The 13,839-nt window shown below is 34.0% G+C and overlaps 1 protein-coding gene across 3 annotated transcripts in view; it reads left to right on the top strand.

Annotated features, from left to right (window-relative positions):
• PPP4R3B (protein phosphatase 4 regulatory subunit 3B) overlaps window positions 1-13,839 on the top strand; it is a 60,426-nt gene that overhangs the window by 25,649 nt on the left and 20,938 nt on the right. For all 3 annotated transcript variants that reach the window (XM_026485583.4, XM_026485584.4, XM_026485594.4), the window contains exons 5-7: window positions 1,559-1,636; window positions 2,216-2,332; window positions 3,639-3,755. In XM_026485583.4, the coding sequence (XP_026341368.1) occupies window positions 1,559-1,636; window positions 2,216-2,332; window positions 3,639-3,755 (312 nt within the window). The remainder of the gene's footprint in view (window positions 1-1,558; window positions 1,637-2,215; window positions 2,333-3,638; window positions 3,756-13,839) is intronic.

Genomic DNA, 13,839 nt, shown 5'->3' with positions numbered 1-13,839 from the left:
GCTTCATAGGTGATCCATCTTAAGTAAAAGGGGAGATATTTAAGGTATATCCTTAACATGTCATGATTTGATTTTATTATCAACTATGAAGGTATCACTATTACAAACATTCTTAGAATATGCTACCTTAATTAAAATTAATGCAAGTTGTATTTCGTAAAAGTGAATTTTAAAAGTAAATGAAATTTAAAAGCACGGTTTTTTTAGCAGGTTTTGATGGAAATCTCCAAAGTGAATTTCAGTATTCATGTCAGTTTTTTCCTTTGTAATTTAATAGTCTGTACTCACTGTGGAAAATTGGAAAATAAAGATAAGCAAAAAAGCACTCATAATCCATCACCAAAAGATAATCACAACTAACACTTTAATGTTTACCCCTTTTAGACTCTAGATATACAAATTTATATTAAAAATAAAATTATATAGTATGTACTCTACTATATTTTTGTTTGCCCTTATAAACAATGCTTAGAGAAATTAACACATATCTGCCCTTTAATACCTCAGAGTCATCAGTGTGAAAAGCAGTTATGGTGTTTTATCATTTGGTTTTATCCTTGGGAACCACAAGAAAATGGAAGCCTGTACCCCAAATGGCCCTAGATAATTATATTTCATGAGTTCTTGTGTTTGTTTTGTTTTGTTTTTAAGATTTTGTTTATTTATTTGAGAGAGCGAGCACAAGCAGGCAGAACAGCAGGCAGAGGGATAGCAAGAAGCAAGCTCCCTGATAAGCAGGGAGCCCAACACGGGCCGATCCCAGAACCCTGGGATCATGACCCAAGCTGAGGACAGACCCTTAACCGGCTGAGACACCCAGGCGACCCGAGTTCTTGTGTTTTAAAAGGCTTTGCAGTCTTACCGCTGCCAGAATTCAATCTCCTTTACTGCTGTTTCTGTGCCATATTTGTAATTCTCATCTTTCTAATTTGCGGCGGACTGACAATGAGATCTTCAAACTTGTTTGAATTACACTTAAATTAAAAGTAAATAAATAGGGGCTCCTGGGTGACTCAGTCAGGTAAGCATGTAATCTGCCTACAGCTCAGGTCATTATCCCAGGGTTCTGAGATGGAGCCCCTCATTTGGCTCCCTGCTCAGCAGGGAGTCTGCTTCTCTCTCCCTCTGCCTCCTCCTTGGCCTGTGTGTGCTCTCTCACTCCTGTTCACTTCCCTCTCTCTCAAATAAATAAATAAAATCTTAAAAAAAAAAAAAAGAATAGATCCTGAGAGGGAGCTGCAGAGCCTTTAACTGCAGAGTTAAAATACGGGAGTCTTCATGCATGACTTCTAGAACATAACTGGTTATTTTTGTTCTCCAAAGGGTTCTTTATAGCTGAAGTTTCTGGTTAAATGAGGTATTAATGTATGTATAACTAATACTAAATGGTGTAGTCAGGGTTTGAAACTTGTAACATGAATATACCTTGGAATTTTGGGTTTCATGATGAAACTTAGATTTTCAGCTTTTTTTATTATAATTTGTGTAAATCATACAAATGAGTGTAACTTTATGCTATTATTAGACTGTTTCATAGTAATTATTTCTTCTCATGTAGGAAGATGAGAAGTTTTTGTCTGAAGTTTTTGCACAGTTAACGGATGAGGCTACAGATGATGATAAACGGCGTGAATTGGTACGTTATTTATAATCAGGTGCTTGGGTTTTTAAAAAGGAATGAAAGATTGCAGACTTAAAGTCAGCCAAGTCATCTTGGTATAGTTGATCGCCTACTCAGTTCTCTCATTTGTAAAATTAGTTCTTTAAACTCAGGAATGTCTAATGTCCTTTCCAATTCTTAAAAATGGAATTGTACTTTTGAGAGCTCCCTGAGAAGCCAGCCACCATTAGTTATATAGCATGTTTCTGTGAAAATACATGCTGTAATGCAAGATACATGCCTTACATGACATTTTTGGAAATAAATCATAAGTTAAGAATATTATATGTGTATTCACCCTCTGGGACTCCGCATATAACATGTACGCCGTAATGTCTTTGGAGACTTCAGTGTTTGGAAATAATGCAAAATTTACTTTTAATGGGATGCTACTTTTTAATATGCTCTTTTAATATAGGTTTTAAGAAGCCAGGACACCCTAAAAAATCAAGGTCCTTGAGAAGGGCACATTACACTGTGGTACATCACATTAAAGTGTGCCCCAAGTTTGCTCTTATGTGTGTCAACTTCTCACTATACTTTCTAATATTACAGGTTAACTTTTTCAAGGAATTTTGTGCATTTTCTCAGACATTACAACCTCAAAACAGGGATGCATTTTTCAAAACTTTGGCAAAGTTGGGAATTCTTCCTGCTCTTGAAATTGTAATGGTAATTATATAGCTTCTTTTCATGTTTTTGAAGTTGTGAATTTGTGGTAGTTTTATATTATGTGTGTGAAAATATTTATTACAGTAATACATATTGAATTATGTATATTCAATATATATATATTAGGTTATGATTCACTTGATAGTGAATTACTACAAGTGTGTGTTCAGTCTTCGGATTTTTATTAACTTAAATTTGTAATATTTATTAGTATGTAAGCACTTGCATATAATGTGGCTTCAAGGGAATAAAAATCCCACATGCTTTTTCAAGACTATTATTTCTTCTGTAACAATGTTATGTTTCATAGAAACTATTAAAATATATCTTTCCTTTTTAGATTAGTGAGTAGAGTGAGGACAGACTGACCAAGGCGGCTCATGCTGCAGTATGGTTTAGGGCAGTGGTTGTCATACATTTGTTTCTATAATTTTTATCCATTGGTATTGTATGAAAAATTAAAACTGAAAAATTTTAAAAATATTTATTAATTCATTTTAAGATGATAATCAAGCTTATGTTACAAATAATAAAACTTTTATCAAAAAATAATTTGCCAGAAACAAAAAAAATTTTAGTGAGAAGAGTGGCGTTGTTTCACCTTTTTTTGCCCATCCCTTTAACCTTTGCTGTAAGAGATGACAGCTAGATTTTCATAGCAACTTCTGCATTTGATTTGTTATGATACCACGTCTCTTGTAGCCTTTGGAAAACCCCACTATACTTGTGATATACTGAGAGTAAAAAGGGCCAGTAATGCCCTAGTGTTATTTATTTTTATGAAAATAGTTTTAATCTCATGTACTTCCTGAACAGGATGTTGAACACCTCACCAGAATTCCCTGGACCATACTTTGAGAATGCTGAGTTAAGGAATGTTTCAGACTCTCTTAGAGATTTTGTAACTTATGAGTCATGTAACCTTTATTAAAGAGGGAAAAGCATTCAGGATCACTACCTTAGAAAACTAAGAGTATTTTGAAGTCTTAACTGGTAACATCATTCACATTTTGCATATACATAAATTTAAAAAAAATTTTTTTACAGCATTTGTAAAGTATAGTAGTATAATCCTCTGCTGATTATTACGTCTAAATTCTCTGAATATTTATCTTTGTGATGGTAAAAACTGGCAGAAACTAATCATTGAGCTGCTTAAAAGCTTTTAATATTTATACAACAAAAGGAAGAAAAGATTCCAGTACAATGTCTAAATCCAAAAAGTTGGTATGCATAAATTTGGGAAAGAAAGGGAACATGGCATAATTTTTGTTGACAGTCTCTAACCTAATTTTCCTTTTACCAGGGCATGGATGATTTGCAAGTCAGATCAGCAGCTACAGATATATTTTCTTATCTAGTAGAGTTTAGTCCATCCATGGTCCGAGAATTTGTAATGCAAGAAGCCCAGCAGAGTGATGATGTAAGTAATAATCCTCTGATTCTACGTGAACTACCTGTAGTGTTTGCTAACTATTGAAAGAAAAAGTATAACTATAATCTAAATCTTTAATGAAGCAAAATAGATTTCTGATCAGCTGCGACTTCAGCAAGCCCTGAATATGTGGCCTTTGATTTGTTTCTTGTAAAAAACTGTATTCAAACTCGTGTTGAGATAGATTATAATAAGAATCAAATTCTTCAAAAAAGTTCAAGTGCTGATGATGTATAATTTCAAGCCCCTTAGGTCAGGCACTTCTGGTATAACTAACAAGTTGCCTTCACTTGTTCAAAAGCGTGTCTTTTCTTCCATGTGAATAAATGTTTAATAATGAGACTAGTGTGTTTTCCCCCTACAGAAATACTTAAACTTTCCCCTTAAACTCTTTTAGGAACAAAATGAACATATAGCTGCAATTTAAAGTACTCTTTCTTACATCAAATATATTAATATGTTCCATCTTAAAGAAGATTTTGATTTCTGTTGTTAATTTGATCCTTGTTAGGAGTTACTGTTGAATTAAACTACAGTTGTTTTATATGTTTTGTGTTTAATCTCTTAATGTCTCCTTAGATTTTTACATTCTTTGTTAGATATTTCCAGTGGGTTTTTTTAAGCAATATTATTTTAGAATCAGTTTGAGCTAATGCTACAGTTTAGACAGTAGAAAAGAAATAGAAGAAATCTTTATGTTAAGTATATTTTAAGGTTTGTTTTTTTTAAAACCCAAATGGTGCTAAAAATGACTTCAAAGAAATAAATACCTAGTTTATAATCAGTTTATACTCTCACTGTTGGTGTATCTTTGTGCCATCCTTTACAGAATGTAACTTTGAATTTAATGCTCTTAATTGCTGCATTATCAGTGATGTGTGTGATTAAGGGCATTCATTATAAAATATCTTCAGATGGTGAGAATAGTAAACTTCTAGAATTCGTAACTCTGAAAGCTTTTATTTCCGTTTTCATTAGAAATATTTCCTTATTTTCATTTAATTGCTGGATGAGACTTAGAGAAGCAGTTACTGATTTTTAACTGTGAAAAGTCCCTTTTTCAGTTTTTCTTTTTCTTATAGTCTTCAAGGTCTTTCATTTCCCCAAATTTTCTGAAATTGAGCAGTTTAACAATTTAAAAATTTTGTTGCCTCAAAATAATTGAGTTAGCCCACAAAAGAGGATAAATTTCTTTTTTTTTTTCCTTCAGAATTAAGGATTCTGCATGCTAAATTCTATGTTGAGTTCCTGGTAACCTTTAAAAAGAAAAGACTTAACTGTGTATTTGGTGGGCAGTTTCTATTTTGATGTCCTTTTAAAGTAAATTCACAGCATTCAAACTTTTCTTTCCAGTATTATGGAGCAGATTTGGTTTTAGGAACCTGGATTACATATTAAAATGTGTGTTGAGCAATAGGAAATATTAACATTTTTTTATTATAGTCGTTATTTCTTTCTGAGCTAGATGGATAGATTTAGCAGTAATGTCTTTTTGTTTTGCCACAGATTTCACATATTTTATGCTAATGTCCTTTGAAACATTTAGTAAAACTTAGTTTAAAGAATCTGACTGGGTGGGGGAATGGGATAGACCGGTGATGGGTAGTAAGGAGGGCACATATTGCATGGTGCACTGGGTGTTATACACAACTAATGAATCATCGAGCCTTACATCGAAAACCGGGGATGTACTGTATGGTGACTAACATAATATAATAAAAAATCATTATTAAAATAAAAATAAATAAATAAATAAATAAATAAATAAATAAAAGAATCTGACTGGATAAGTAATGCAGCTATTACTGAATCACTTATTTGGGCAGGTATTTTCATGTATTTCTCACTTAAGAATAAACTCATATGTTAATTTTTTAAGATATGATAATAGCATTGGGGTTATTTTTTTAAGAGTCCTTATTTTGTAAAGCTTTATACTGAAATACAGAATTATATATGTGGAATTTACAGTAGTTCTGGAAGATGAGATTTGCCATAATAAAGTTAAAAAATACATAAGCTAATCTCTGTGGGTTAACTGTTTGATATTTTGTATTGAACATACCATGTTTCTTCAAATTGCATCCATTTTTTAACTTCTTGTTTTGAAGTAATTTTAAATTTACATAGAAGTTATGATACTAGTACAAAGAACTCCCATATACCTTTCATCCAGATTCCCCAGTTGTCAGTATTTTTTCTCTAATTTGCTTTATCATTCTCTTTCTTTGCTTATATTTGTATGTACACATTTACATACAGACGTAATTATTTTTGTTCTAAATCATTGAAAAATAAGGTACAGAAATGATCACACAATGCCTTTTTACCCGTATCTACTGCAGTGTCTATTTTAATTATCAAAATCAGGAAGTTAGCATTTTTACAGTACTAATATCTAACTGCAGTCCTAATTCAGATTTTTTCAGTTGTCTCAGTAATGTTCTTTTTAACCAAGACAAAACTGAAAATTTTCTGGTCCAGTATCAACAATTTGGATTTGTCTGATGTTTCCTCATGATTCAGTTTAGGTTATTTCTTTGTCAGGAATGGTATAGAAGTAAAGTTTCCTTCAGTGTATCACATCAAGAAATTCCCTTAACTTTAAAAAATGAGCTGAAAGGTTTTTTTGGTTAGCCTTTTTTGCTGTTTCCCAGACTTAAGGAATTGGACCATCAGTTCTGTGGAATTTGAAGAGCTGTTTTTGCTTTCTTCTGATATGTCAGATGGATTAAAAGAAGTATTGTTTTTCTAATTATTTTAGGCCTCATTCAAGTTGCTGCAGAACGAATTTTATGTGCATTTTTTAAAATAATTCTTACATTTAAAAACAAAGTTATTTCCATAACATCCATCAGTTTTTATTCTATTTCAGAATAATGTTCCTGCTCCTGTCATTCTTTCTTTTCCTCTTATTTACTATATTCATGGAATCTAAGCTCCATGGATGCTAATATTTTCTTGATCTTACCAGAAAGTGTTAGTGGAAAATTTTCATTTGACTTTGTCATGCTTGCCACTTGGCTCATAACTGTCTAATGCCATAGATTATAAAATGTATCTCAATATCAAGAAGTTAAAAGTTTTAAGAAATCTTAGAATCAGTGAAATAAAGTATGTTCTTTATCTTTCCCAATCAGAAAATAGAGATGCCAGCTGATAACCTGGATAATCTCTAAATTCCATATGTTAGGTACCCAGAACTTCCCCTCCGTTGCTGATTATTTTTTGCAATATTGCAAAATTCTTAAACCCACAAAAATGTATTTTAAAAACCAGTATGTGCTTCTAAGAATAGTATGAGGTTGGAGTGTGATGAAACCAATAAGAGTATCATTTCTCTAAAACTTTGATTTAGAAGTAACTAAAACCTTGAAAAATCTCTTGGAAACCTTGGTTAAACTCACTTAAATGGTTGCTATTGAGGTGAGGGATAGCAAACTTTCCTTAAAAGGCCAGAAGACAAAGAAGACTTGATGAGCCCTGTGGTCTCTGTTGTAATTACTCAGCCCTGCCATTGTAATGTGAATTCTCCAAAGATGGTGTAGCTATGTTCTAGTAAATGTTTTACCGTAAAACTTTATTTACAAAGCAGGCAACCAGCAAAGTGGTCTTGTGGTTTGCCAACCCCTAACTTAGACCCCTTTCTCAGAATATTGCAGGACAGTGATGGTGACATTTAAAGACTCACTCTGAATTGAAGGTTGTAATTGCAGAAGGTGCTATGGTGGTGTAAAAAGAAGTTAAAAGAGAGAACATAGAACATAGCAGGCTTCTGTGGAAAGAAAGTCATTGGGCCCTCTTAATTAAGACTATAAATGTAAGGGGGGGCAGAGAAAAAAGGTGTATATATATATATATATTTTTTTTTTCTTTAGAATAGATTGGTGCTCCAGCATTGACAAGGTATATATATATATATTTTTTCTTTAGAATAGATTGGTGCTCCAGCATTGACACATATTAACTGGAGTTACTCTGTAATGGTATATTTGCACATCAAGTCATCATTTGATTTTAAGACAGAATTTTCCAGTAGTTTTTCTTACATCGTCATTATTTAGCTGCACTTGCTTGAGCATGAGTTTTTTTCTAGCCTGAGTAATGCCACTGTTGGAGAAGCAAGTTAAGGAAAATTGAATTTGTATGTGTAATATTTTAATGCTACCAGTAGAGAACTCAAGCAAACAGTTAGAAATCAGACAATTCAACTCTAGCTGGCTTGAATTTTGAAGGAGTGGTCCAACTTATAGTGATTTTATTCCATTTCCTTTGTTCTGCCAATGGAGAAATAGGCATGGGAAAGTTAATAGGGTCACCTAGATAGTGTGTGTCTTAGATGACTGTACTGCAGTTAGAGAGGCTGGGTCCTTTAATTCAGCTGTTCTTTCTGTTCACCAGGCTTGCTCTATTATGTTAATTAAGAAATGAAACATGCCTTACAGACAACTTATAATGTTGATAATACTTTTAGTTCATTGATGTATGTTCAACCATTCATTAATTGTTTCGAAACTATTCATTGTTTCTAAAAAATACCAGTACTTTTGAGTGGGTGTATCATTCATGCGTTGTAGTAGACAAATTTTAATTGTTTACTGAAGTGGCTGTACTTCTGGAATAAGATTGTCTTGCTGTTCCATACTGCTCTGTGGGGCAGAATCTCTAAATCTGTGGTTAATTCTAGTACTTTAGGAATTGATTTTTACTTTATTTGGCAGGATCCAATAATATAATAATAGTAATGATAGTAATAGAACCTGACATGTATCCTAGGGCTTACCTCATTTTTTCCCATCTTTCTGTCTTGACTGGCTAATGTCTACTATATTACCAATTATAGTTTCATATATTTCGTCCAGCTTTTTGTTGCTGTTGTTCCAGGTAAATACTACATCTAGTTCCTGTCACTCCATCTTGACCAAAAGCAGAAGTCTGATTTTGTATGTATTTTGCAAAAGTCTGACTCTTATTACAAAATTAGAATATTTGTGGATTCCTGTCTCTTTTGTGTTTTCTTTAAATAAATTGTTTCGTTAAAGTGACACTTAAGAGCAGTAAAAAATAAACCCATCTGACACAAGGGTTTAGAAGCCAACTTGTTTAAAGACTTCTATATCGTTTCATGTGGCAATTAGTATTTTGATTATGAGAAATTCCCATATTTTGCCCTTTTCTCCCCCTGCATCTTTGGGGGGGTGGGGCTAAGTCTGATTATCCTGGGTTTTTTTCCTTTTCTGTAACAATGAAACTATAATAATTCTCTGCCTGCTGCTCCTCCTGTGGTGCTCTCTCTCTCTCTCAGAAATAAATAAAATCTTTAAAAAAATAAAAATTAAAAAAAAAATAAATTCTGACATCAATAACATAGTATGTAGGTTGGGAGTAAAAGTGTAGTTTGTTTGCAATTGCTGATGAGATATTAATATTCAAAATATATAAGGAATTCCTACAACCCAGTAGCAAAAAATAAAACCCCAATTTGAAAATGGGCAAAGGAACTGAACAGACATTTCTCTTAAGTACACACACATCTATTAGGATGGCTAGTATTGGGGCTGTAGGAGAAGATGGCGGTCTCCACAGGAGTTAAAAATTCTTCGTAATTTTCGCTTGTTGGAAGAACTTGAAGGACAAAAGGTAGTAGGTGATGGTACTGTCATTTATGCATAAACCTGGAGTACTCAAAATAGAATTCAGGTTTACAGGATGAAAGCATGGAGAGAAGAGTCATACTGTGGAAGCATGTGTGTTTCGAAAAAGTAAAAAATCTCAAGAAGGAAAAACAAATGACGTGCTTTATCCATCTTGCTTAGTGAAAGAGCTTCAGGTGAAACTGTCTGAAGTAGCAGGTACAATGAATATCGCCACAAAATGTGTTAATTTTTGAAGTGGTGTAGTATCAGAAATACGTTCAGGATTGTTTTATTTTTTTATTTTTTAAATTTTATTTATAATAAAAAAATGTTGTGGGGTAGGTTGATGAATTTCTGTTAAAAGCCGTTCCTGTGTGTTACATGTAACAGACATGGCAAATATTTGTTTATAGTCTTTGACAAACTGTGCGTTTAAGTGCATCAACATGATTAAGTGTAATGAACAAAAAGGAAATAGGTATATGGATATGTGATTTTGAGATTAAAGTTAGTCTTAAAATGTAAATAAAATGTGGAACGTGTCCTCAAAAAAAAAAGAATGGCTAATATCAAAAAAATAAAGATAACAAGTCTTGACAAGGATGTGGAGAAAAGAAGCGTCCTTTTACACTGACGATGGGGACATATTGGAGCAGCCATCAATGGAAAACAGATGGAAGTTACTCTAAAAATTAAAGTAGACTACCATATGGTCCAACCATCTTGCTTCTGTCCATAAATCCAAAATATCTTGAAGAGATACCTGCCTCCCATGTTCATTGCAGCATTAGTCACGATAGTCAAGACATTTAAGCAACCTCAGTGTCCATCTGCAGATGAATGGATACAATTTGTCGTATATGTCCAGTGGAACATTATTCAGCCTTAATAAAAGGAAGTCCTGCTATTTTTGACAACTTGGATGAACCTAGAGGGCAATTTGCCAAGTGAAGTAAACCAGACACAGAAGGAAAAATACATGATACTTCTTGTATGAGTAATACAGACTCATAGAACAGAATAATGGTGCTTGCCAGGGGATGGGGAGTAGGGGAAATGGGGAAGATATTAGACAGAGGGTATAGAGTTTCTTATATAAGAGTTCTTATATAGGATGAGTAAGTTCTAGAGATCTACTGTACAGCATAGTACCTATAGTGAAGAATAAAATTAAAATTTTGCTAAGAAAGTAGATACTATGTTAAGTGTTTTTGTCACACGAAAAAAGAATAACCAACTTAGAATAGTTTTACCTAATGAAAATTTTATTAATGTCACAGTAAGTCATGAAGCAGCTCCATGGTGCCCTTAGATATGCAGCTCATGATGCCAAAAGACTTCATCTTTTGAGTCAGTCATCCTCATTTTCTTTTTAATGTCTGTTACTTTGAGGTTGCAAGGTTGCTGTTGCACCTTGAGGAATAAGAAAGGCAGAGAGCAAAATAATGGAGAGGGCTAGAAAGCTTTTGTGTTTCATTTTAAAGCACTTTCCTGGAGGTTCTTCTTAGCGATTTCTGCTTGGATTATCTTTGGCCAAAAGTAGGTTACCCTTAGCTATGAAGGATGCTGGGAGATTGTGTTTTAGTCAAGTACATTGCTTCTGAACAAAATTTGGGCTCTGCTAGCAAAACAAAATAGAGACTAAGTTGGCATCTCATCGTATCAGCCACACAGTCCACCTCTCTAGCTACCTAACTTTCATACATAGTTTTCTTTCCTCACCCACCTTTTCTCAAGGGAGATAAATCAAGTTTCCATTCACTTTTGTATCCAGTTCCACATCTGGAATATTTGAGTATTAGGTAGTCCTCTTCAAGTCCAGATAAGACTCCTGGTGTTATCAGTGGCCTACAATAAAAAGATAATTTATCTGCCCCCAGCATCACAATGAAACTGCTTTTGTTTGGGAAAAGGGAGAGCATACATACAGCAGACATTCATTCATAACTATGATGCACTGATCCATCAGGTATTTGTTGAATAGCGGTAGCTTGGACTCCTTGTCCCAGGAGGTTCTTGATTAACGAAACCACCTGACTAAAGGATCCACCTTGCCTATTTTTCTCCCAAAGCATTTCTTCCCTCAGGATATTATCAGCTGTGGCTCCATCTGAGTTGGGCAATAGAAGATGCCTTTCCTCCAGGACCTGTATAATCTTCATAGTCTGCTTTTTGTTGGTGTGAGTTCTCTGGTCTTAGAGATTGAACAGTCATGGACTGTTAACTTATTTTAAAACTTTCTTGACAGTGAAGCTTCTTCAGCTATTTAATAGGCTTCCAGGCTATTTGCTTCTCATGGATTTTAAAGATCTTATCCAAGCATAATCTTTTTCTTTTTAAGATTTGTTTATTTATTAGAGAATGCATGCACGAGCTGTGGGAGGGGCAGAGGGAGAGGGAGAGAATCTCAAGCAGACTCCCCAATGAGTGTGGAGTCTCACAACCCTGAAATCATGACCTGAGTGGAAACCAGGAGTTGGACATTCAACTGACTGAACCATCCAGGTGCCCCGTATCCAAGCATAATCTTTAAACCTAGAGATTTCAATTTATCTGCTGACCTCTGTGCCCCTCCTATCTGAAGCCTGGGGATCTTAAAATGTTCTAAAGAATAACATTCAGTGGTTCATATACCTTTCTCTGGCAGGGAAGTCTTACAGGCCTTTGAGAAAGACAGTTTTTTTCTTACCTCCTAAAAAGGCTATAGTTCTCTTTAGCAGTCTGTTTCACGATGAAATATATAAATCAGCTTTTTTCAGTTCCACAAGTCACTAAATTATGGGACTCAGAGTTTGGCATTGATACTGATGGAAGTAGGATTTATGAGAAACTGCATGTGAGAGAGACCAGAGCAAAAAGTTTGAAGACTGTATGTTGAAATGACATTTCAGTATATAAGCTATACCTTAAGAAGTATTTCTTGCCACTCCAGTTTTATTTAGATGTAACCTAAATTCATCATTTATTTTTTTTGTGCCCAGTTTTAAATGAATGAACTTATGAAAGAGGATTATATATAATTCAGCAAATTATCTGAGGCCCTAATTAACTGGTAGAATGTAAGTGGTAGTACACATTGACATAAATTTAAAGTAAGTAAATGTCATAGCACTGTTCTGAAGAAAGTTTATTGGCTGACACCTTTTTGTAATATCTTAATATTTTACATGAGTTAAGTTTTGCCAATGATGCCAGAATAAGAAAGAGCAGCAGATTAATGTGGAATCTATCATTTTCTTCTAATTGAAATGAGACTTGGGTCTGGATTTATTAGCTCTCTGAATTTTATTTCATAATTTGTAATTCCTCTTTGAAGAGATTTTATTCTGTTTCTAATGCCACGACAGAATTGATTCATTGTTGTTCAAATTTTGAAACATGATAGGGACTAGGGTTCTAATTTTAAGCAGCTAAGTCGCTGTAACATGCTTTTGTTGGTTCTTAATGGAATTTAAGAACACAACTTTACAGGGAAATATTTTTGGAAACCACAGTAAGTTAAGTTTGAGAGGGGCTAGCACAACAAAGTAATAACAAAAAGTGCTTTTCACTGGGGGTGCCTGGGCGGCACAGTCGGTTAAGCCTTCTGCTCAGGTCATGATCCCTGGGTCCTGGAATCAAGCCCCATGTCTGGCTCCCTGCTCAGCAGGGAGTCTGCTTCTCCCCTCTGCTCCTGCAAGTGCACACACTCTCTCAAATAAATAAATAAGATCTTTTTTTTAAAGTGCTTTATACTGAAGATTTATTTTTATTACTTCACAAAATTCTCCCAATTTAAGAAATTTATCTTCATTTCATGCAGTTCCCTTATTTCATCTCTTTCAGTTACTGCCTTTCTTCCCCCAATAACAGACATATTCTCAAACCACCTGAGTTGATGTCAGAACTGTTTTCTTTGACATGAATAGTCATTTTGTGATTTCTTAAAAATACAGGCAAAGGCAAAGAAATTTTGTATCTGCAAGCTGCTTTTTAGTTTCAGGGTTAAGACCCAAAAGCATGCAACTAATGCAAATCTCTATAAAACACAGTGTGCACCCACTTGCCTCCTGTGGAGAGTTGTATATTTAGGGTTTTCTCACTTTTTTGCTAGAAAGGATTTTCTCATTCGAAGCCCAGATAATCTGTGTTTTAGGGTCACATGATGTGTCATCTTCCTTATTCAGTCAACTTCTAAATTCATATATGAGGCTGAAACCTAGAATGAGAATCTGCTAGAATCTCCAGTGAACAAGAATCACTGGTAAATTATTTTGTTTTCCATTTCCCTGTATTGATGTTGCTTTTTTTTAGTGGGCATTTTTCACTCTAGTGTGTTTATAGAACTTTGAAAAATACTAGGAACATAAAAGTTTAAATAAGTTCATTTATTCTTTGGTTCTGATTTTGTTCTTTCAGCTGGCATATTGTTTTTGTTTTTATTTAGAACTGTCCAA

This window comes from Ursus arctos, unplaced genomic scaffold (assembly GCF_023065955.2).
Source record: "Ursus arctos isolate Adak ecotype North America unplaced genomic scaffold, UrsArc2.0 scaffold_8, whole genome shotgun sequence".
Taxonomy (NCBI): Eukaryota; Metazoa; Chordata; class Mammalia; order Carnivora; family Ursidae; genus Ursus; species Ursus arctos.
Note: the sequence above shows the minus strand (reverse complement) of the source record. Positions and strands in the feature narration are given on the sequence as shown.